General features: G+C 38.8%; 1 protein-coding gene across 19 annotated transcripts in view; it reads left to right on the top strand.

The window, feature by feature from the left end:
* Positions 1-24,371, top strand: part of PKP4 (plakophilin 4) — a 258,767-nt gene that overhangs the window by 133,802 nt on the left and 100,594 nt on the right. For 2 of the 19 annotated variants that reach the window (XM_070767597.1, XM_070767601.1), the window contains one exon: positions 9,154-9,389. The exons of 14 other annotated variants lie outside the window; for them this stretch is intronic. In XM_070767597.1, the coding sequence (XP_070623698.1) occupies positions 9,181-9,389 (209 nt within the window). In that variant the 5' untranslated portion in view covers positions 9,154-9,180. Of the gene's footprint in view, positions 1-4,262; positions 4,343-9,153; positions 9,390-24,371 lie in introns of all 19 variants that reach the window. 3 more of the 19 variants (XM_019972411.2, XM_070767632.1, XM_070767639.1) reach the window with 2 other exon arrangements.

The following is a 24,371-nucleotide window of genomic DNA, read 5'->3' as shown; positions in this document are numbered from 1 at the left end:
ATTTCTAAGTAGGTGTGTGCCCGTAGTAACTTGTCTCTCAGTTGTTTCTAACATCATATTTGTTGTACTTCTCAGTATCTCCTATTATTCATAGCCAAAAAATCCTACTTGGTGAGTAGAATGCTGTTTGTAGCTGATTGCTATCCATTTAAAATTACTAGACAGATAAATTGTATTCTCATGAATTTTTTCATCTTTGATCCTTAACAGTTATGCACATACGTATGTTTAGTACATCATGAAGCATGCAAATAAAGAAAACTTTAAACAAAGATATCAAATAATGTGAACATTTTAAAAACATCAGTTTTTTTAAGATGAGAAATTATAAGCAAGGTATAAAATTATAAGTCAAAAATTTCTAACATATAACTCAATTAGATAATTTATTAAGAAAGTTAAAATTGTCAAAACAAAAATTTGTTTTAATTTTACCCAGTTTTTTTTTTAAGGTTATCTGTATCTTCAGCACAAAAAAGAGCAGTTCACAAGCTCAATAATGTAGTTTTGAACATTTCCAAAAAGTATGAACCAACAGATTTTTTTCAAATATAATTTATACTATTAGAAAAATTAAATCAATATTTAAAGAATTCAGTTAAGATGTTTATTCTGACAATTTAGACAACAAAAATGAACATAAAAGTTTCTCAGTAAGCTCCTAGAAATACTTGATATTCAATAATATAGGTCAATAACTAGAAGAAATAGTAAAGGAGCAAAGAAAATCCTCAGGTTCTAGAAATACAGAACCAGAAGCCAGGGTCACGAGTATTTGAGCTGCCAGTGCAGGAGGCCTGGGCATAGTCAAGCCCCCAGCCAAGCACTAGAGTCTTAGGTTTAATACTCCTTTAGGGACCAAAGAGTGAGGCCTTGTGTGCTTGTGGTGGTACACTTGAACTTAGAAACATAAGCCATGGGCCTCAAATGCACTCTTGGACAACCCCAGGGCTGTACCCCATGTGAATTTAGAGTCCAAATGTAACCATATGCATTGTTTAAGAATCTCCAGCTGAGAAACTAACATCACTAAAGATGAGCTCACAATCAGATAATTAAAAACTCAAGTAAAAAAAAAAAACTCAACCATGAGAAGAATCAGCAGGCCAGAGAGTAGGACTTAAAACTAAGAACTTAATATCACAGGAGAAAGTCTGACAGGTATGTACAGGAAGACAAATACAAATGCTTACTATATCATTTGGAAAAGTAAAAACTTAGAATCAGGATAGATATGGGAAATAAACTGTGAATCAGTTCAGTTCAGTTCAGTCGCTCAGTTGTCTCCGACTCTTTGCGACCCCATGAATCGCAGCACATCAGGCCTCCCTATCCATCACCAACTCCTGGAGTTCACCCAAACTCATGTGCATTGAGTCGGTGATGCCATCCAGCAATCTCATCCTCTGGCGTCCCCTTCTCCTCCTGCCCCCAATCCCTCCCAGCATCAGGGTCTTTTCCAGTGAATCAACTCTTCACGTGAGGTGGCCAAAGTATTGGAGTTTCAGCATCAGCATCAGTCCTTCCAATGAACACCCAGGACTGGTCTCCTTTAGGATGGACTGGTTGGATCTCCTTGCAGTCCAAGGAACTCTCAAGAGTCTTCTCCAGCACTACAGTTCAGAAGCATCAGTTCTTCGGTGCTCAGCTTTCTTCACAGTCCAACTCTCACATCCATACATGACCACTGGAAAAACCATAGCCTTGATTAGACGGACCTTTGTTGGCAAAGTAATATCTCTGCTTTTTAATATGCTGTCTGGGTTGGTCATAACTTTCCTTCCAAGGAATAAGCATTTTTTAATTTCATGGCTGCAGTCATCATCTGCAGTGATTTTGGAGCCCCCAAAAATAAAGTCTGACACTGTTTCCACTGTTTCCCCATCTATTTGCTATGAAGTGATGGGACCAGATGACATGATGTTAGTTTTCTGAATGTTGAGCTTTAAGCCAACTTTTTCACTCTCCTCTTTCACTTTCATCAAGAGGCTTTTTAGTTCCTCTTCACTTTCTTCCATAAGGCTGGTGTCATCTGCATATCTGAGGTTATTGGTATTTCTCCCGGCAATCTTGATTCCAGCTTGTGCTTCTTCCAGCCCAGTGTTTCTCATGATGTACTCTGCATATAAGTTAAATAAGCAGGGTGACAATATACAGCCTTGACGTACTCCTTTTCCTATTTGGAACCAGTCTGTTGTTCATACAGGTTTCTCAAGAGGCAGGTCAAGTGGTCTGGTATTCCCATCTCTTTCAGAATTTCCCACAGTTTATTGTGATCCACACAGTCAAAGGCTTTGGCATAGTCAATAAAGCAGAAATAGATGTTTTTCTGGAACTCTCTTGCTTTTTCGATGATCCAGCGGATGTGGGCAATTTGATCTCTGGTTCCTCTGCCTTTTCTAAAATCAGCTTGAGCTGTGGAAATTCACTGTGAGTAAGTAAACTCAAGAGCCATTAAAATGAAATAACTACATGTGTCAACATGGACATATTTGCAAAACAGACTTTTGAGTGAAAACTACAAGTTACAAAAGAATAGATATGAGGTTATCCTTATGAACATTTAAAAATATATGTGATACTGAATTTAAATAGTGTTTAGTATTGTTTATACTTCAGTGCATCTCTAGTAGAATTATAAAAAATATTTCTGGATGATACCAATTTAAGATAGTGGTACCTCTAGGGAAGAAAGGGAAGGAGGGAACTATTAGGAATTCAGCTTTAGCCAAATCTGTAACATTTTATTCAAGATTGCCATCTGAAATAAACATAACAAAAATATTAATATTGGTTATACAAGGGGATTATTGGTACATGCCTGGTGATTAGATACTTTTCTGTACTAAAAGTTTTAAAAGATGAACTAAATTTAGGGTTATATAGTTTGAATTAGGTTATTCCACAAGTTTGTTAGAAATTGGTTAGTAAAATCATGTGGGTGGTTTGTGGCTTTGTGTCTGATTCTCAGTGCCCAGCTTGGTGCCTGGCATGGCACTGGAGCTCAGCCGGAGAATGTGGGTGAATGAGTGGGTCCTGCAGAAATGGGAGCCTGGCTGACCCAAGAAAGAGGGAAAGTATGCACAGATGTGTGTGCCACACTGCGGTATTGGAGGCCCCCAAGGCACGGTAGTGCTAGGATGTGTCCTAAAAGCACCTTGTGGCTTTTGAGATTGGAAGAGTAAAGCTGGCCTTTGATTCTGGAGCACTGGGAACCCGTGAAGATGAGTGTCACCTTCCATTAGGTCTGTAAAGTAGACATGTTGAAACACGTTGTAGTTGGAGGCAGTTGTTCTGATAGTGTAGGGTGAGGTCAGAATGAAGAGAGGCCAGGCAGCAGGACAGGAATCTGTTATGGAACCTTAGGGGTTGAGAAGAAAGTGGGTTTCTTTATTCTGTGAATTCTTCTTGGAATGATAACTGACTCACTTTGATTGTCCTGGTCCCATCTCAGTTGGATTCTTATGTATTCTTGATATCCCCAACTAAGTGCTAATCAACTCTTACAGCCTTTCCCATATTTCTCCAGGGAAGTCACCTCTTCATCTAAACTCATAACTGTTCCTCTGTGCATGTATTAGCCTCCTATGAGGTGGTAAGGCCCACCCCAGCCCCCACCCCCACAGCCCTGGCCCCTGCTAAGTGTTCATTGAATGAATCATGTTATTTAATGAAGCTCAGTTTGGTGTAAGTTCCTCAGGTAAGCATGCTTTACTGTTGGTCACTTACTTGATATTCTCGCCTTCTCATATCTGCGTTTTCACACCTTTCAGTGTGCTTTTTGGTGGACCTTTAGGAAGACTATTGATGCAGTTACTTTGCCCAGGTTTAACACTGGCAAGAGCCATTGAGAAAATAGTGTCAGTGAAGGGAGATAGGCTTTTACTGTATCACTTGAGAGATCCCCCTTTTGTCTGCCAATCCCCACCAACAGTCTCAGAAGCAGAATCTAAAGATAAAGAAAATAGCTCTCAGACCCAAACCCCCTTTCCTTTCAGCCATTTCTGATTTGCTCAAAGGACCTTAAAAGTGCCATCACTGCTTCCAGCCAGGAAGCTTCCTTTCAGGATTCAGGTCCTTCTTACTTGGAAGTGAGGAGGATGGAGTCTTTCAACAGGGTAGAGGATTTGAAAACCAGTTCTCTTCCACATTGTTTGATTTAGATCCTGTGTCAGAGTTTGTAAGGTGATCTGTAAGATTTTATTTTTCCAAGTTCAGATATGATCTAACAGGGTAACAAAAAGCATACTTTACTTTTTCAGTTGTCTGAAGTTCTTGCCATATTGGCCTCACCAGGTGAACAAGGAGGAGGCAGTGGCAGGAGGGCCTATCGAACGAGTGAGTGAGTATAAGTTGCTCAGTCGTGTCTGACTCTTTGCGACCCTATGGACTATAGTCCATGCAATTCTCCAGGCCAGGATACTGGAGTGGGTAGCCTTTCCTTTCTCCAGGGTATCTTCCGAACCCAGGGATCGAACCCAGGTCTCCTGCATTGCAGGTGGATTCTTTACCAGCTGAGCCACAAGGGAAGTCCAAGAATACTGGAGTGGGTAGCCTATCCCTTCTCCAGTGGATCTTCCCGACCCAGGAATCGAACCGGGGTCTCCTGTATTACAGGTGGATTCTTTACCAACTGAGCTATGAGGGAAGCCCCACCTATTGAATAAATGACTCTAATATTGTGCTCAATAATATACTGTGGAGCCCTCTCCCACATGGCTGTAAAGACAAGCAATTTGGTTTCCTCACATATGTAGTACCAAAGATGAATTTTGAACCCTGCCATGAGGTGTCTCCATTTTATAGTAGGGAAACTGGACCTTTGCATGCATGTGGTTATTTAGGAAGTGTCCTAAAAAGTGAGATAGCTGCCTTTGGCAGTTCTCTTGCAATATGCCTTGCTGAGAACGTTTGAAAACTCTTAATTATTATCGATGACTAGGTTTTCTATTAATGACTGTTTGGAAGTAGTAGTCTTCTAAACTAGGTAGTAATAAAAATGCCCGTTTGCAATACGACTTTTCATTTGTTTTATTTACTACAAAAAAACATTAGTAACACTAGTAGTAACATCAGCAATATCAATATACAATCATCCTTAATCTGGAATTAATGGTACTTATATCCGAAGATGATATATCAGACCAAAAATAATCACTGCAAATTGAGAAATCTTGAAGGGGAGATACAGGGTTAGTTAATAGAGAAGTTAGAGACTTTCTGCCTTTGCATGAAGTATGCTATAGTTACCTGTGTATGTAACAGTTATCTATTTTAATATTAGGCTACAGAATTGTAAGCAAATTATACCTTTTCTGCATTTATAGTGAGTATAATATAGTTATTTATATATTTAATTTTTTTCCTCACTTAAAGTGGGCCTTGGAATCAGTTAATAGAGAAGATAGCAATTTTCCACATTTGTTTTGCATATACTACAGTTATCTATGTATCCAGCATTTCACCTTATAGAAAGTAGGCTGTGGAATCTGTTTATTTCTGCATTTGTAGTGAGTACGATATAGTTATCTATGTACTACTCAATATTTTACCTCTCTATGTATTTGACACGTTTGAAAAATTCAAAAACCAACAGTGGATGAGGGAATTAGGGCAAAGATAAAAATTAGGAAAATAAGATGAAGGAAAGGTTAAAATAGTATACAAAATGTTTCTTATTAAAAAAAAAAAAAATGTTTCTTATTAGTATACCATGCACTGGCTCAAAGTAAAGAGCCACTTTGACTCTGTCCTGGTTGCCAGGCTAAAGAAAGAAACGTCAATGAATTACGTGATTTAGAGTGTCTGGAAGATAAGCACAAACCCGGTTGCTCAGGAGGATTTACTGTCCCTGGGGCTGAGACTTGAGAGGGAGGATTCTCTTGTGTGCCACTATTAGACCTCTGCACGATGAGGCAGGCAGCATGCCTGGTATTTCCTCTCTGAATTACAATACAGTATCAGGCTCATTGGGTTCTCCCTTTGGTTGCTAAAGAGTTTATGAATGGATAGGGAAGCAACTTAGCTAAAGTAATTCTCCAAGAGATCGATTCTGTCACTCCAGTTTGGTTGGGGAATGATATTAAGCCTATGTAGATGGAGGGGTCAATTTCAGGTCTCCATGCAGGCAGCCTGCCATGGTGATGTTCTGTCTGCAGAGCCTCTTGGAGTCGTGGGTGGCCTTGGGTTCCAAGGTGTGAGAGGTCCGCGTTGCAGATCACTGTGCAGGTGCGTGGTGCTCGTGCCTTAGCAACAGAAGTGGTCCTCAGGGAAGGCTGAGGTATGTACAGCTCATCTCAGGAGAATCTCAGAGCACAGGCACCTCAGAGGAAAATAATGCCCTTTAAAAGTTCTGCTTCCCATGGGCTGAGCAACCACCTTCAAATCCAAATTTCCATGAATGTAGGATTTATTCTTTTTCTCTTTGCAGTATCATCAGTAGGGTGTTTTTCTCACCTCAGCTGATTTAGCGAGGGAACTTAGACTTACTCTGCCTACGTACACTTCCAAGGGCATAGAAGGGGACAAGGGTGTCCAAAGCTACATTCTTTTTAACTGACTGTGGAGTTACTTAGTTTGTAAAGTTCAAGAAAATATAAAGAGAAAAATCCTTAATTTTATCATTCATAGATAACCACTTTTTTAGATCAAGTTTACTGAAGTATAATTTACTTACAGTAAAATTTACCCTTGGTAGCATATGGTTCTATGGTTTTGGGCAATTTGTCGTTTAGTTGCATAACCACCATCATGATCAATATATAAAATGTTAACCATTCAAAAGAGGCATCCACTTCTAAAAATTCGCTGCATTTCATTCTCTTCAAGAAAAGTTTGAGATAGTTCCCTCCAGCTAACTTTTGTCTTATTCCCAGAGCCCCACTTTAATATGCCACTTCTAAGTCTCAGTGGCTCCCACCAGCCTGAGGAGTTGTCAGGGAGACAAGTACTTGGAGCTGTACCCAAAGGATGCTAATTTAGCAGTGGTTAGAGATGACTACAGCCTTGCCATGGCAAGCTGCACTCGGGGTAGAGGACTTGGAACTACTGCAAGGTACATGCAGCCTTCCAGTATTCAGGTTACGGTCTGTATTGCATGTTTTATCCAAGCAGGGAAATTAGACTAGTGGTCAGCTTACTGGGTAACAAAATTGTGAAAGGAGAAGAAAATATAGTTCAAAATGAAAAGTCAGTAAATATAAATATGATCTCACAATTCAAGAAATTATCTCTGAGATTTTATAGTACACAATTCCAAAACTATTTCTAATAGTAGGCTTAGAATCTTAGCAATGCCCAGAAATAGAAATTTCACTTCTCATTTACTTCTTGATAAAGGAGAAAGTTTATTTCTTTGGGACACGTTGGTTCCACACATTTTACCTTCTAAGTAAATCGTAGCTTGCCTACTCCTTAAGATGAAGCACTAAATTTTCATTTATATTGAAGTCAAAAAGTGCATATTTTATTAATTGTGGAAAATACTAATGACAACTTTTGAAATTAAAGCTTAGTTTAAAATTGTTGCTTTGATTTTATTTTTTTTGCACATTGTTTTAAAATTTGTTTATGCCAGTTGGATACAGTTGGCTCCTTTGCGTTCTCTGTCCTTTAACTGGCTGTCGTTGGTATTGGGAAGTTACTCTAAACCCTGAAAAAACTCATGTCCATATCTATCAACTGAATGAAGGGGGAAATGGGTGGCATTATTGAAATTAAAAAACTTCCCTCTCATCCTAAGATTATCTCTCCCTTTTGAGTTGGGTAAAGCTTTGCTAGAATAGAATTCTTTATGGTTTCAAAAAGGTCATACAATCTTGACAAATAGTCTTCTTACCACCATTTAGGAAAAGGACTCTGTTATTTTTTAGTGAAAAGATTTGATTCCCCACTGCCATTCAAACTTTTTTTTAATACTTTATAGGATAGTGCCCATCAGGCTTCTATTGATACTATTAAAAATTCTAAAAATGCCTTAGGGCTGACAGTTGCAGAAAAGGCTCTTTCATGGGTCAGGTCTTTTCTTCAGCAAGTATTTTTAGTCATTGTGAAATATACTTGCTCAATTGGAGAGTCTTTGAAAAGACTAAATGCTTATGCATTGACAGCTTATTACTTATTTAATGTACCACTTGAGGAAGATGCTTGATAAAGTTTTGTCCCTTTGACCTTGAGTACTCTTACCAGCCAAAACCTGGATTTTTTATAATAGTAATTTTATTGAGATATATTTCATATATCATAAACTTGATTCTTTTAATTGTATGAACGCCTTCACTAATTTTTAGTATATTCACAGAGCTGTGCAGTCATCACCACTGTCTAATTTAAGAACATTTTCACCATTCTGAAAAGAAACCCGCTACCCATTAGCACACTTCCCTGGTGGCTCGATGGTAAAGAATATGCCTGCAGTGTGGGGCACACAGGTTCGATCCCTGGGTTGAGAAGATCCCCTGGAGAAGGGAATGGCAACCTACTCTGGTATTCTTGCCTGACGAATCCTATGGACAGAAGCCTGGCAGGCTACAGTCCATGGGATCCCAAAGAATCAGACACGACTGAGTGACTTACACACGCACACTTATTAACACTCCTTCCCTATTCTTCCTTCCCCCTACCCCTAGGAACCAATAATCTATTTTCTGTCTCTATGGGTTTGCCTATTCTGGACGTTTCCTATATAGCCTTTTGTAACTGGCTTCTTTCACTTACCATGGTAATTTCAAGGTTCATCCATGTTTTAAATATCAGTTCTTTATCCCTTTTTGTCTCCAAATAATATTTTACTATATGGATATACCATATGTACATATTTGGGTTACAAGCTGGATTTAGAAAAGGCAGAGGAACCAGAGATCAACTTGCCAACATCTGGTGGGTCATAGAAAAAGCAAGGAAATTCCAAAAAGAAACATTGATTTCTGCTGTATTGACTATACTAAAGCCTTTGAGTATGTGGATCACAACAAACTGGAAAATGCTTAAAGAAATGGGAATACCGAACCACATTACCTGTCTTCCTGAGAAACCTGTATACAGGTCAAGAAGCAGCGGTTAGAATGTGACATAGGGCAACAGACTGGTTCAAAATTGGGAAAAGAGTACGTTAAAGCTGTATATTGTCACCTTGCTTTTTTAACTTCTATACAGAGTATATCATGCAAAATCCTGAGCTGGATGACTCACAAGCTAGAATCAAGATTGCCAAGAAAAATATCAACAGCCTCAGATATACAAATAACAGATGAATACTCCTTAATGGCAGAAAGTGAAGAGGAACTAAAGACCCTCTTGATGAAGGTGAAAGAGGAGACTGAAAAAGCGGACGTAAAACTCAACATTCAAAAACCAAGATCATGGCATCAGGTCCCATCAGTTCAGTTCAGGTTAGTTCAGTCATGCCCGACTCTGTGACCCCATAGACTGCAGCATGCCAGGCTTCCCTGTCTATCGCCAACTCCCAGAGCCTACTCAGACTCATGTGCATCATGTCGGTGATGCCATCCAACCATCTCATCCTCTGTCATCCCCTTCTCCTCCCATCTTCAATCTTTCCCAGCATCAGGGTCTTTTCCAATGAGTTGGTTCTTCGCATCAGGTGGCCCAAGTATTGGAGTTTCATCTTCAGCATCAGTCCGTCCAATGAATATTCAGTTCCCATCACTTCATGGCAAACAGATGGAAAAAAAATGGAAACAGTGACAGATTTTGTTTTCTTGGGTTCCAAAATCACTGTAGATGATGACTACAGCCACAAAATTAAAAGATGCTTGCCCCTTGATAGAAAAGCTATGACAAACCTGGACAGCATATTAAAAAGCAGAGACATCACTTTGCCAGCAAAGGTCCATATAGTCAAAGCTATGATTTTTCCAGTAGTTGAGGCTGGATGTGAGAGTTGGACTGTAAAGAACGCTAAGCACTGAAGAATTGATGGTTTTGAACTGTGGTGCTGGAGATGACTCTTGAGAGTCCCTTGGACAGTAAGAGAGCAAGCCAGTGAATCCTAAAGAAAATCAGTCCTGATGATTCATTGGAAGGACTGATGCTGAAGCTGAAGCTCCAATACTTTGGCCACTTGAACTCTTTGGAAAAGACTCTGATGCTGGGAAAGAGAAGAAGGGGATGACAGAGGGATTGATATGGTTGGATGGCATCATCAACTCAATGGACACGAGTTTGAACAAACTCAGGGAGATAGTGAAGGACAGGGAAGTCTGGCATGCTTGTCCATGAGGTTGCAAAGAGTCAGACACGACTTAGTGACTGAACAACAACATGGATATACTACATTTTGCTTATTCTTTTATCACCTAATGGGTTTTTTTGATTGTTTCCAGGCTTTTTAGCAACTGAGAATAATGCTATGTCTCAGATTTTAGGAGGAGAACATCCCAAGGGTTCTGCTCCCGGCATTCTTTCTTTGGCATCAGGAAGAGACACAGAGTAGTCAAGATTCCCCTCTGAGCCTCTCTATCTAAGCCTCTATCTGAGCCTCTCCTAATCCCTCCAAAGGACTTGCCTGCTTTTCTCTCTCCTTTGCTCTGTTATGGTAAACCATTGTATGTTGCTGAGTTAACTGAGTTAGTTTTAAGTGTGTAGTATGTAAGCTGTTTGAGAGTTCTCTGACACTCATCAATCAGCATGTAGTTCACCATATTTTCTTTCTTCGCCTTGTGTTTGGTCACTGGTGACCCTTAATGGTCAAACAAACAAAAGCTCTCTATGTTGACTTAAAATTCAGACTAAATGAAGAATAAACTATTTGATATTTGAATGTAATTATCAGAAACCCTCTTCGGGATCACTATAGTGAATATTTAATAAATGGATGCTCTTGTGAACAAATTTAGTAACGGGATATGTTTATGATTCAACTCTCCTGTGTTAACATAGTAAAAGATACAAATGAGTTTGTGGCTGACTACAGCTCTATATAAGCCCTTTTCTGGAGCAAATTACTCAAGCACAGTTCTTTCAAAAGGCCTTTTAATTGATACTTCACAATGCCATTGAGATCACAAGCCAGTTTCATCTGGAATATACAGATCCAAGTGGCAACTATCTCTGTACATTTGAATTAAACTCCATAAACTAAGTCTTATGTAGGGTATATGGAGAAGGAAATGGCAACCCCCTCCAGTATTCTTGCCTAGAGAATCCCATGGACAGAGGAGCCTGGTAGACTGCTGTCCATAGGGTCGCACAGAGTCGGACACGACTCAGGTGACTTAGCATAGCATGTAGGGCATGAGTTCAAGGTACTTCAACCACTGTTCCATTAAGATGACCTATTTTAATCTAAGAAACGTGACCATATAGAATTTGGATTTTAAGCCAAGTAATAGTATCATAAATATTAGAATCTTTTATGGACCTGAAACATTAAACAACAAAATGCTGTAATCATAGTGAATAAATATTTGAAAATGAATTAGTTATTGCTTAAACTGAGCATTTTAAAATGTTAAGATGGTGATATGGTTAGAAGGAGCCACAAAAAGAGATCAAGTTTATAGCTGGCATCAAAGTTTCAGATTAAGACTATTTTAATACATTTGGTTAAATACAGAAGCAGCCCAGGTGTATCAACTTTCCTAATTAATGAAGAGGAAAATACTTTTCAAAATTCAGAAGTCCATGTGTCTAAAATATAGGTACCATTCCATTATTTAATTATCTATTAAAGAACTAATTTAATTAAAATAACATCATTTCATTTTCTGTAATTTTTCATAGTTCATTTCTATAATTACAATTCCTAAAATAGGTAACAGTGATGAATTATTGAATCAATATAAGAATTATATTACTAGCCCCCACTCTTAGTCATTAGGTTTTTTGAAACCATGTGTATATATTGATTAGTTATAAAGTAATTTAAATAGCTGTATAGTGTATGCTGCTGCTGCTGCTAAGTTGCTTCAGTTGTATCCAACTCTGTGCGACTCCATAGACGGTAGCCCACCAGGCTCTCCCGTCCCTAGGTTTCTCCAGGCAATAACACTGGAGTGGGTTGCCATTTCTTCTCCAATGCATGAAAGTGAAAAGTGAAAGTGAAGTCACTCAGTCGTATCCAACCCTCATCGACCCCATGGACTGCAGCCTTCCAGGCTCCTCCATCCATGGGATTTTCCAGGCACGAGTACTGGAGTGGGGTGCCATTGCCAGGATGCTTTTTGGAAAGATTTACTGCCTTATAGGAATTAATATAATAATTACTTTAATTCTGTATTTTCTTATTAGTTTGCATTTTTTAATCTTTATCTTGAGAGATATGAAAAATACTAAAAATTACAGAGAATGATATGACAAAAATTCAGGTACATTCCAGAATTGAAAAGCATTGATAATTCATCATTTTAGCTTTTTATATAAAAAATATCCTGAACATCAAATTCAAGACCTCCTTGTCCCATTCTCCCTTCCCAATAGGTATTAACTAAGACACAGTCTTCCTCTGTGAACTTTTATATAATATACGTTCATCATATACACCCATGGCCTGTTTTGTGTGCTTTTTTGTTGACATACACATATGATATACTCTGTGTGTGATTCATCTTGATTACTCCGTGTTTGAGATCTATCTATTCATATTGATATGTGTAGATCCGGTTTATTTAACTGCTATTATTTATTTATGTCACAGGATATTAAACTCTCCTTTCCCCTATTGAAGAACATTTATGTTACAGTTTTAAGTGTTTTAAGTAATGCAGTAGTGAACATTTGGAGACATATCTCCTGTTTTACATATATGAGGTTCTAAAAAAGGCATCATTAGAAGTAGAATACTTGGGACATAATGAATGCATGTTTTCCATTTTTCTAGATCTTGCTGAATTGCTTTCTCAGGTTACCACAACAAATGCACCCTCTCAAGCAGTATGTGAAAAAGTTCCAGGTTCCCCCTCTTTCTCTCTCTTTTTTTTATCTTTTTTAGCCAACATTTGGTATTAGGCATGCTCAATCTAATATTTTCTCATTTTACTTTGCATTTTCTTGATGGGTGGTAGGGTTAAGTATCTTTTCACATCCTTTTGATAATATTTGCATTTCCTCTTCTATTCATATCCTTTGTCTATTTTTCTAATGAGGAATTTGGTTTCTTCTTTTCATTTCTATCATTAGTCTTACTGAGCTGGAGTAACTCTGGGATATACATCTAAAATAGTATAGGCCTTGGTACACTACAACATAAAGAATACCATATTAATCTGTTTTTAGAATATAAATCCTTAGTGTTATGACTAGTATGGAGGAGAAACCACCCTCTATATGTGATATATAAAAATGGATCCCGAATTCTCCAAATCTACCCAAACAGATGATACTAACATTCCTTTCTCTTTCTATATTTCCTTTAGTGATTGCATTTGTTTTCTTCTGCAAATGCTTATGATGTCCTCTCTAAATTCATTCAATAAATAGTATGCCTTTGCTTTATCACAGAGATACAAAATACAGAAGCCTGGAATTTCAACTCTAATAGGAGGGACCATTGTGTGTAATTAATTAGCCATATGACAGAGCAACTTAGAAGCATGAAATATATGTCTATATTATATTATTTTTAATTTTTGAAGAGTGCTATGTTGATCAAATTACATTGCCCTGTCTCTTTGCAGGGAGGCCTTACTTTGGTGTTTTTGATTCTCATATCTTTAAGTAAAATTACTTTTTGGAATTATATTAGAGGGAAGAGAGCCATAGCCATTGAGCACCTATGATATATGATATATCATGTATGATATAGTAAACATTTTTGCTAGTTAATGTTTTATACTCATTATCTGCTTATTGTTCAAGGGTTTCTGTTTTGGTTTGTTTTTGTTTGCTTTGGTTTTTATTATTATTGTAATAACATACAATTACAATAATGTTAACCTGATTTTAACATTAAGATATTTTCTCTTAAAGATAATGTTATTCTATTGGTTTTCCACCGTGCTGTCAAGAATTAGTTACTACCACTGTTTTGTCTCTTCTTCACAGAAACTTTGAATTGGCTGCTATTTCTATTCTTGGTTGGTCATAGGCATGTTACAAGAAGTCATGTAAATATTATTTCAAAGATTCTGTAAACAATCTTGAGAAAAGTTGCCACTAATGTACTCTCTGCGGTTCATTTGGTGGGGAGGGGGGCAGTTTACCATGCTTTCATCTAATCCTTTTACTCTCCATGATGAGCTAAAGGAAGGTTGGTATTAAGTTCACATTCTCATTATCATTGGCAGGTTAAGGACACAGCAGAGAAAGACTGATGTGTGTGATGTGATGTTTCCTTAGTCCTTCAGAGACGAACTACTGTATACATTGTAGCCAATGATGTATAGAAAAGGAAATTGGAAATGTGATTATCCACCTAAAAGTGAGAGCCATTCATTAGTGCATTTTCAGCAATTAATCAGCTTGCCATAAAAATGAACATGGCATGTCTGCCAAGGGCAGGGAGAAACAACTGACAAGTTTGCCAGACTTTGTAGTGACTAAATTGTTATTATAGCTATCCTCCCTGAGGCTTCACAATCTATTTAATAACAAATCAATCTAATCTGTTTCTTGCATAGATTTTTCTGCTCTGCTGTTGTGTTACTCTCCAATTAAATAGGGAGAAAAGCACTCTAAAACTGAAGAGAAAGAAAGCCTGTGGGCTACAGATTTTCATAGCTAAAAAAATCTTACACTAAACAATTATGCATTTTAACCACTGTCACATAGTTTAGACACAGCATTGGTTTGCGTTATTGGATTGCTTAGAGGCCAGGGAAGAATGTCTTTAGGGTGTGCGTGTGTATTTATTTCTTCTAGCCTTTTATTTTTTTTTTCAAAGAAAAATAGCAGCCAGTTATTCTAGGATCTTATGATCTGTTGTTTCTGCTTCAGAACACATCAGTTAAAGGTTGATCTATACCCAGCTTTAGTTACATTATCAATAAAGAGGCTATTTGAACCACAGAGAAAAGTCAAGCAAAATTATCAACCGTCATCTAAGAACTGGTGTTTTGGAAGTACAAAATACAGATTTGTATCTATTTCCTGAGCAGCATTAGCAAAATACTTTTCAGTAAAGACTTATTTAGAAGTAGTAAGTAAAGCACTTTTGTATTCCTTATGAACGTAAATACAAAGGTAGAAACTACTATTGACTCGAGTAGTACATTAAAGTCTAAAAGTTAAAATCTTGGCTGAGGTTTTTTTGCAGCCACTAACAAAACAGTGTATCTTCATCAATGATCATCAGTGACTGGCTAAAATCATTAACTGAAAATTGATGAGAAACTTTGCAATAAATGGATCAGGCTGACAGCGCCTGAACTCATTGATCTTATGTTCTACAAAGCAGAACACAGACGGAACTCTTGGCCTTCTGATGAGAGGCAATGAGAAGTACATACCATTACCTGTGACATATTCTTGCCCTCAGATTTCTCAGTTATCTGGATTTAAGTACCAATTCATAGGAAATTGGAGACAGATTAACAGTAAATGACACTGTGCTGATGTGTTAGTTAGATCCAGTTGGGAATTTTGCATAGCAAATGAAATCAGTTGAAACAGAAGAAAAAGTAAGAGAGAGGGCGAAATTTTGCATGAAAGGAAATTTTTAGAGACATAGCAACCAAATACAATGTGTGGACCTTGATTTGGTGTTGGTTCAGTCAACGGTTTTTTAAAAAATTCAAACAGGGACTTTGAATACACTGACTAGATACTTGTTGATGTGAAGAATTTTACTGGTGATTTTTTATGTATGATAATGTTATTGTGGTTATGATCTTTCTAAAGTCTCTGTGTTTAAGGACTTCTCTGGTGGTCCAGTGCTTAAGATTTCACCTTCCAAGGCAGGGGGTGTGAGTTTGATCCCTGATCATGGCACTAAGGTCCCACATGTCTCGTGGCCAAAAAAACGAAACATAAGACAGAAGCAATATTGTTTGAATAAAGACTTTCTGAAAAATGGTTCACATCAAAGAGAAATCTTATAAAAAGTCTATATTTAAAGATACATCTAAAGTAATAAGATATCTGAGGCTTGGTTCAAAGTAATCTAGTAATGCAGAGAAAATAGTGAGTAAGGGAATAGGTGAAAAGTGTTGAGCACATGTTCCCTTTTATTTGTTGAAGCTGGGTGATGAAATCTATAGAGGCTTCATTATACTGTTTTCTTTTATATATACATATATATGTGTGTGTTTTAAATGTTGTATAACAAAAAGCTTAAATGTTTAGTGATCCAACTCTTAATTTTCTTTTCTTTTTTAAAAATATTTCTTTGCACTGGGTCTCTGTTGTGGCACACTGACTAAAATTATGGTTAAAACTTTCTTTCATTTTTATAAAGCTAGAAAGGTCATATTTCTCAAAATCTGAGTGATGGATGCTTTCTTTAATAGTTTAAATGCAGAGTATTTATTAAAATTAAATTAGATTATGCATCAGCACAGTATGTTCCACCATACTCTGTAATGCATTTTGCATCAATCACATTGGCTCATTGTGGCATGAATGGGAAAGGGAGCAAAGAGGAGAAAGAAAGTTAAAACAGACCAACTGCTTCCTCTTTCAATTTCCTCTTTTCATTTATATTTCTTAAAAGAAGAATGCTGGATATTAAAACTACGAATTTAACAGTCATGTCCAGCCACTTGACCATTTGCCATGGAGGGTGCCTGAGCAGTGTTTTTGGCTCACCCATTATATATCAAGAATTCTGGTTGAATGGACTTTACTTTCCATTTTCATTATAGTCATTCCTTTTCATTCCTTCTAACAGGCTTTTTTTTTTTTCCTATTTCATTCCTCCATTCAGTAGTTTGGAAACCCTGCACACTTATGTTGGGGGATAATAGAGAAGAAAAGGAAACAGGGTAATTATGTAAGGGAATGTGGGACAAATTAGGGATCCGTGAGAGCTTTCAGGGGAGTTTTAAAGCATTCTATTACAACTTTGCTAGACTCCTAAGTCTCACTACCTAGAAACCTAGCATGAATGAAAGTCACTCAGTCATGTCCAACTCTTTGTGACCCCGTGGACTATACAGTCCATGAAATTCTCCAGGCTAGCATACCGGAGTGCGTAGCCTTTCCCTTCTCCAGGGAATCTTCCCAACCCAGGGATAAAACCCAGGTCTCCTGCATTGTGGGCAGATATTCTTTACCAGCTGAGCAACAAGGGAAGCCCAAGAATACTGGAGTGGCTAGTCTATTTCTTATCTAGCAGATCTTCCCAACCTAGGAATCGAACCAGGGTCTCCTGCATTGCAGGCAGATTCTTTACCAACTGAGCTATCAGGGATATGCTCTGCCAAATGTTGACTGGGCAGTTATTGATGATGCAGGGCCTGTACTCTACCCCACAGGAGGACTCAAAACAGCTATTTATGGTGCTTGTCCATGAATTGAGGGCTGAAAATGCTCTTATATTATGTATTTTTACAATCTTAATGAAAATAAAGTTTCCTCAGACATTCAAGAAACTTGACTGGTTAAAAAAAATTAATTAAAATCTTCTGGGTAGTAAGTGGCTAGAAAGTGAATATCATTCTTTAGATATGGCAGAAAGTGAAGAGGAACTAAAAAGCCTCTTGATGAAAGTGAAAGTGGAGAGTGAAAAAGTTGGCTTAAAGCTCAACATTCAGAAAACGAAGATCATGGCATCCGGTCCCATCACTTCATGGGAAATAGATGGGGAAACAGTGGAAACAGTGTCAGACTTTATTTTTTTGGGCTCCAGAATCACTGCAGATGGTGACTGCAGACATGAAATTAAAAGACGCTTACTCCTTGGAAAAAAAGTTATGACCAACCTAGATAGCATATTGAAAAGCAGAGACGTTACTTTGCCAACAAAGGTCCATCTAGTCAAGGCTATGGTTTTTCCTGTGGTCATGTATGGATGTGAGAGTTGGACTGTGAAGAAGGCTGAGCGCCAAAGAATTGATGCTTTTGAACTGTGGTGTTGGAGAAGACTCTTGAGAGTCCCTTGGACTGCAAGGAGATCCAACCAGTCCATTCTGAAGGAGATCAGCCCTGGGATTTCTTTGGAAGGACTGATGCTAAAGCTGAAACTCCAGTACTTTGGCCACCTCATGCGAAGAGTTGACTCATTGGAAAAGACTCTGATGCTGGGAGGGATTGGGGGCAGGAGGAGAAGGGGACGACAGAGGATGAGATGGCTGGATGGCATCACTGACTTGATGGACATGAGTTTGAGTGAACTCCAGGAGTTGATGATGGACAGGGAGGCTTGGCGTGCTGTGATTCGTGGGGTCGCAAAGAGTCGGACACGACTGAGCGACTGAACTGAACTAAACTGAACTGAGACACATACTAAATTTGATGATGTCTGTACATGAGATCAAAGAATTTATGTGAATATATCATTTGCTTTTGAATGCCAGAACAGGATAAATACGTCAGTACATGTTTAATAAGACATTTAGGTTATGATATCTTAAAGTTACTTTTAAGTGAATTTTTATATAGGGTTTTCAAAGTATTTTATATCCTAAATAATATTCAAAATGAAATTATAGGCTTTATAATGAGGAATTTTAAGGGTTCAGGATGCCGGCCAGTAGCTCTCTTACTGCAGGTCTCTACACCTTAGTCCACATTAACTATGTGCTCCACCTCCTGTAGAGCAAGGGGTAAAAACAGGACCCTTGCTGTGTTCCATACCAGTGCTAGCTTTATTTTGAAATGTAAGATTTGAATTGTCTTACATTTTTCTAAAAGAGTTTATTTGTGTGTGTGTGTGTGTGTGTGTTAATCTTAAATTTTAAAAAATCTTTTCCCTTTCTGTTTGTTTGCCTTTGGAAGAATGGAAAAGAACACAAATGAGGGAGACAGTAACATTTTGTAGACCTCAACACAAATAATTCACAGCAGCTCATCTATTCTGAGGCTTGACCCTTTGCCTAAATATAAATAGCATCCTACATTATGGCAGAATACTTAGGAAAGAGAGTTTGGTGTTGTGTTTAGTCATTTTACTATTTTCATCTCAGTTTCTTTCATTCTTTCAAATGTCAGCTGAAATGTTAGAAAACCTTTCTATTCTGATTTCTGCTTTTATGATTGAAACACTAGTTGTGGGATGGGCTTAACCAGAAGTCATGCTTCCTGTATAATTTATGGAGATACCAGAGGGAACCGTTTGTCTCATTTCTGTCTAGTACTACATTCTTTTTGATCTTCCCCTTCCCCTGAGTCCTCTGGATCTTTTATTCATAGATTCAAAGTACTAACACAAAATGCTTTTGTCAAATAATATTTATCTTCTAAAATGTGTGTTCACCTTCAGTCCCCATGAAAGTTACTTGAATTGTTTAAATGGCTAATCTGATATTTCCTGTTCCTTTAATGTGTTTTTACTGTGCACCAACTACATAGTTTTCTCTTTCAGAGACTCACTGTAATATTATTTATTTTTTGTATTACCCTTTCCTGGAATGTATTTCAGACAGGTGTTATAAGGGTCCAAAATATGGTGAAGTGGCATGAGAGAAGAGTGGAAGAAAGAATTGAGTAAACAAGGGTGAGAACTACATAGAGCCAGTATGAGATCAAGAACATTCACCCCCGTGTTCAGTTGTGTGTTTTACTCAAAATGAGCAGCCTGTGGAAAACAGGACTGCACTTTTATCCCAGCCCTTGCTGTTCCTCATGATCTTTTGAAGACTGACGTTTTAAAAGCACGTTCTGAGAGCGAGGCCAGTTTTTTCAGGCGAGGTGTCACCGAGCAGGAGGAAGAATATGGGTCAGACTGTAAGCCTTCGACCCTTCCCATCCTCCATAAAGCAGCGTGCCTGCCTTCCTGCGGCCATCTTGCCCGTGCCTGCAGTTGGCCACCCAGGTGACTGTGACGTGTGAGTGCGGGTTGCTGGGCAGAAATCCATCGCCAGGCAGGGAGGGGAACGCGGGGTTTGTGTCATGTTGCCCGTCGGTCAGGAACAGCTGTATCCTATGTGAAGGATATCATTTTAAATTCCAGGGCCTTTTCTTTTTAATCCTAGGTGTTACCCTCAGACATACAGATAATTATGAAAAGAAATCCTTTGCCCTGTCTCATTTTTTTATTCCTTGCTTAGTTCAAATTATAGGCATATACCATTTTCAGGGGCAATTTAGAACCGTAACACATAAAAATAATAATAAACTACAAGTAAGAGCATGTTGTCATGGTTTCACTTTTCTTTTTTTAAGATAATTTTATTTATTTATTTTTGGCTGTGCTGGGTCTTGGTTGCTGTGTGGGCTTTTCTCTAGTTGTAGCGAGTGGAGGCTACTTTTGGTTGTGGTGTGCGGGCTTCTCATTGTGATGGCTTCTCTTGCTGCAGACCAGGGACACTGGGAGTGCAGGCTTTGCAGCACATAGGCTCAGTAGTTGTAGCTCCCATGCCCTAGAGCATAGGCTTAATAGTTGTGGTGAATGGGCTCAGTTGCTCCATAGATAGCATATGGGATCCCCCTGGACCAGGGATTGAACCTGTGTCTGCTGCATTGGCAGATGGATTCTTTACCATTGAGCCACCAGGGAAGGCCTCGTTTCAGGTTTTTTGACTGCTGGTATCAAGTGGTCCTTTGGTAGGAAGAAGTAAATCAGTCTCCATCCAATAGAAAATTTTCTAGGGTCTGATAACACAATAAAGAAATCATGAATTTGAAGGAAGAACTTTTGGTTTTGGTTTGTTGAGATTGATTGTGAATAGGCAATAAGTAAATTTGGAAGAGGCTCCCAAAATTGTAGTATCACTGCTGAGATATCTTTATTATCTAAAGGCTAATGATTTGTTATTCTAGGATCCTTAGAACCCCTTCAGTTCAGTCTCTCAGTCGTGTCCGACTCTTTGCGACCCATGAATCGCAGCACGCCAGGCCTCCCTGTCCATCACCAACTCCCGGAGTTCACCCAGACTCACGTCCATCGAGTCAGTGATGCCATCCAGCCATCTCATCCTCTGCCATCCCCTTCTCCTCCTGCCCCCAATCCCTCCCAGCATCAGAGTCTTTTCCAATGAGTCAACTCTTCACATGAGGTGGCCAAAGTACTGGAGTTTCAGCTTTAGCATCAGTCCTTCCAAAGAAATCCCAAGGCTGATCTCCTTCAGAATGGACTGGTTGGATCTCCTTGCAGTCCAAGGGACTCTCAAGAGTCTTCTCCAACACCACAGTTCAAAAGCATCAATTCTTTGGCGCTCAGCCTTCTTCACAGTCCAACTCTCACATCCACACATGACCACAGGAAAAACCATAGCCTTGACTAGACAGACCTTTGTTGGCAAAGTAATGTCTCTGCTTTTCAATATGCTATCTAGGTTGGTCATAACTTTTTTTCCAAGGAGTAAGCGTCTTTTAATTTCATGGCTGCAGTCACCATCTGCAGTGATTTTGGAGCCCAGAAAAATAAAGTCTGACATTAACGGTGAGTTGCGATAGCTGTCTGCCTCCCAGCTCCCCTCCTCTGCTTCAGCAGGCAAAGCAGTTCACCTTCATTGTCTACGTACTGGTCTTCCTGTCTTCAATTTATTGAAATAGCCTAGTGGAAAAATAGCCATGCACACCTGTCTTGGGAAGAATAGTCATGATGTGTTATTTAATTTTGTCTTACTGCTCTAGTTCAGGCATGAAAACAAAAGGTAGATCTCTGTTTAATGTAAGGTATTTATTTCCTAGTTAATTCTTATCTAACTAAAAGCAAGAGATGAGGTATATTTCGCAAACTTAAACAATACTAGTTAAAACCTATCAGTTACCTGCTGGTAGGTGGTATGAGTTCTTGGAACATCAGAAGATGTTTCATGATATTAGAGAGCCCTTTGATTCCATCAGGAGAAGGCAATGGCACCCCACTCCAGTACTCTTGCCTGGAAAATCCCATGGACGGAGGAGCCTGGTAGGGTGCAGTGCATGGGGTCGCTGAGGGTCAGATATGACTGAGTGACTTCACTTTCACTTTTCACTTTCATGCATTGGAGAAGGAAATGGCAACCCACTCCAGTGTTCTTGCCTGGAGAATCCCAGGGACAGGGGAGCCTGGTGGGCTGCCGTCTCTGGGGTCGCACAGAGTCGGACATGACTGAAGCGACTTAGCAGCAGCAGTAGCAGTTGATTCCATCTTTGGCTTCTAGACCTCACTTCTCACCTTGCTAATGATGAGTATAAAATGAACTCAAAGATGTTCTTGTTGAGGTCATGTTGAGGAAAAATTTGACCTGCTTACATGATGAATGCTTTAAGACCTGGTACTTCCACAGGCATTATCTTCAAAAAGTGGTTTTCTCAACCATAAATTCAAGAGCACTCAACAAAGCTGAAGCACACAGTGAGCTTTACTCAGCTAAGAACTCACAAAAAAAAGTTAATGGAATGTTTTACCAATGCATTCAAAGGAACTGAACAGAGTTTTAAATGTACTAATTAAAAGGGAATCAAAGCAATACTAGATAGAAATTTTAGAAGACTCAGAATATGGTATGATGTTATTGCCATATTGTTGAAAATTTACCTATGATTAGTGAAGATAGAGAAATTTAAGTGTTGGATAGACTGGGTTACTCAGTTAAGGGAATTTATTAAGTTTAATCTGGTAACATTCCAAATAGAGACTAAAAGTTGAGAATCATTAGTAGTTATTTCCGAGAAGGCAATGGCACCCCACTCCAGTACTCTTTTGCCTGGAAAATCCCATGGACGGAGGAGCCTGGTAGGCTGCAGTCCATGGGGTCACTAAGAGTCCGGCACAACTGAGCGACTTCACTCTCACTTTTCACTTTCTTGCATTGGAGAAAGAAATGGCAATGCATTCCGGTGTTCTTGCTTCGAGAATCCCAGGGACAGGGGTGCCTGGTGGGCTGCCATCTATGGGGTCGCACAGAGTCGGACACGACTGAAGAGACTTAGCAGCAGCAGCAGCAGTAGTTATTTTGCCAGATTCTGGCAGAGAAAATCCTAGGTGCATAATAGGAAATCTGGAGTTACCTGGGAACTCTGGAGTCCCACTTTCATATTTAAGAAGATTCTGAAGCAGTTTATTAAAAAGCAATTTGTAATGCCTAGAGGATAGCAAGGTATTTGTTGTTATTGTTCAGTTTCTTAGTCATGTACAACTCTTTGCAACCCCATGGACTGCAGCACACCAGGCTTCCCTGTCCTTCACTATCTCTGAGAGTTTGCTCAAACTCATGCCCATTGAGTCGATGATGGCATCCAACCATCTCATTTTCTGTTGCCCCTTTCTCCTCCTGCCCTCAGTCTTTCCCAGCATCTGGGTCTTTTCCAAAGAGTCGGCTCTTTGCATCACATGGCCAAAGATTTGGAGCTTCAGCTTCAGCATCAGTCCTTCCAATGAATATTCAGGGTTAATGTCTTTTAAGATTGACTGTTTTGATCTCTTTACTGTCGAAGGGACTTAGAAGAGGCTTCTGCAGCACTACCATTTGAAAGCATCAATTCTTCAGGGCGCAGCCTTTTTTATGGTCCAACTCTCACATCTCTACATGACTACTGTAATTTCAGTGTAAATTGCCTAAGATAAAGAGGCAAACCGACCTTTCATCTTTTAACTGAGAGAAATAAACCTTGGAATCAAGTAAAAAGTAGACTTGTAAATATTAGAGCAATGAATTACAAAGGTAATTACAACAAACCAATAATGAGTTGACAAAATTTTTCTCAAAATGGATTTAGTATCCAGAACGCCTACACATTTGCTAATGGAATAACTTCAGTTAGTAATGAAATGGTAGAGAATGAGAAAAATGCATTTTGCAATTTATTCCAGCTACTGAGATTTCATCTCAGTGAACATGAAGTGGTTCTTGAATTCAGGAGTTAACATGTACAGAAAATACAGAACTTTTTTATAATTGAACTTTAGTTGTGTACCTGTGCACAGAATTATACAAAAAAAAATCTTCATGACCTAGATAACCACAACGGTGTGATCACTCACCAAGAGCCAGACCTCCTGAGATGCAAAGTCAGGTAGGCCTTAGGAAGCATCACTATGAACAAAGCTAGTGGAGGTAATGGAATTCCAGATGAGCTATTTCATATCCTAAAAGATGATGCTGTGAAAGTGCTGCACTCAATATACAGCAAATTTGGAAACCTCAGCAGCCACAAGGCTGGAAAAAGTCAGTTTTCATTCCAGTCCCAAAGAAAAGCAATAATAATGTTCAAACTACCACACAATTGCACTCATCTCACACACTAGCAAAGTAATGCTCAAAATTCTCCAAGCCAGGCTTCAACAGTGCATGAACTGTGGACTTAACAGATGGAAATTCAAGCTGGATTTAGAAAAGACAGAGGAGCCAGAGATCAAATTGCCAACATCTGCTGGATCATAGAAAAAG

This window comes from Bos indicus, chromosome 2 (assembly GCF_029378745.1).
Source record: "Bos indicus isolate NIAB-ARS_2022 breed Sahiwal x Tharparkar chromosome 2, NIAB-ARS_B.indTharparkar_mat_pri_1.0, whole genome shotgun sequence".
NCBI lineage: Eukaryota > Metazoa > Chordata > Mammalia > Artiodactyla > Bovidae > Bos > Bos indicus.
This window is presented reverse-complemented; position numbering and strand designations above follow the sequence as displayed.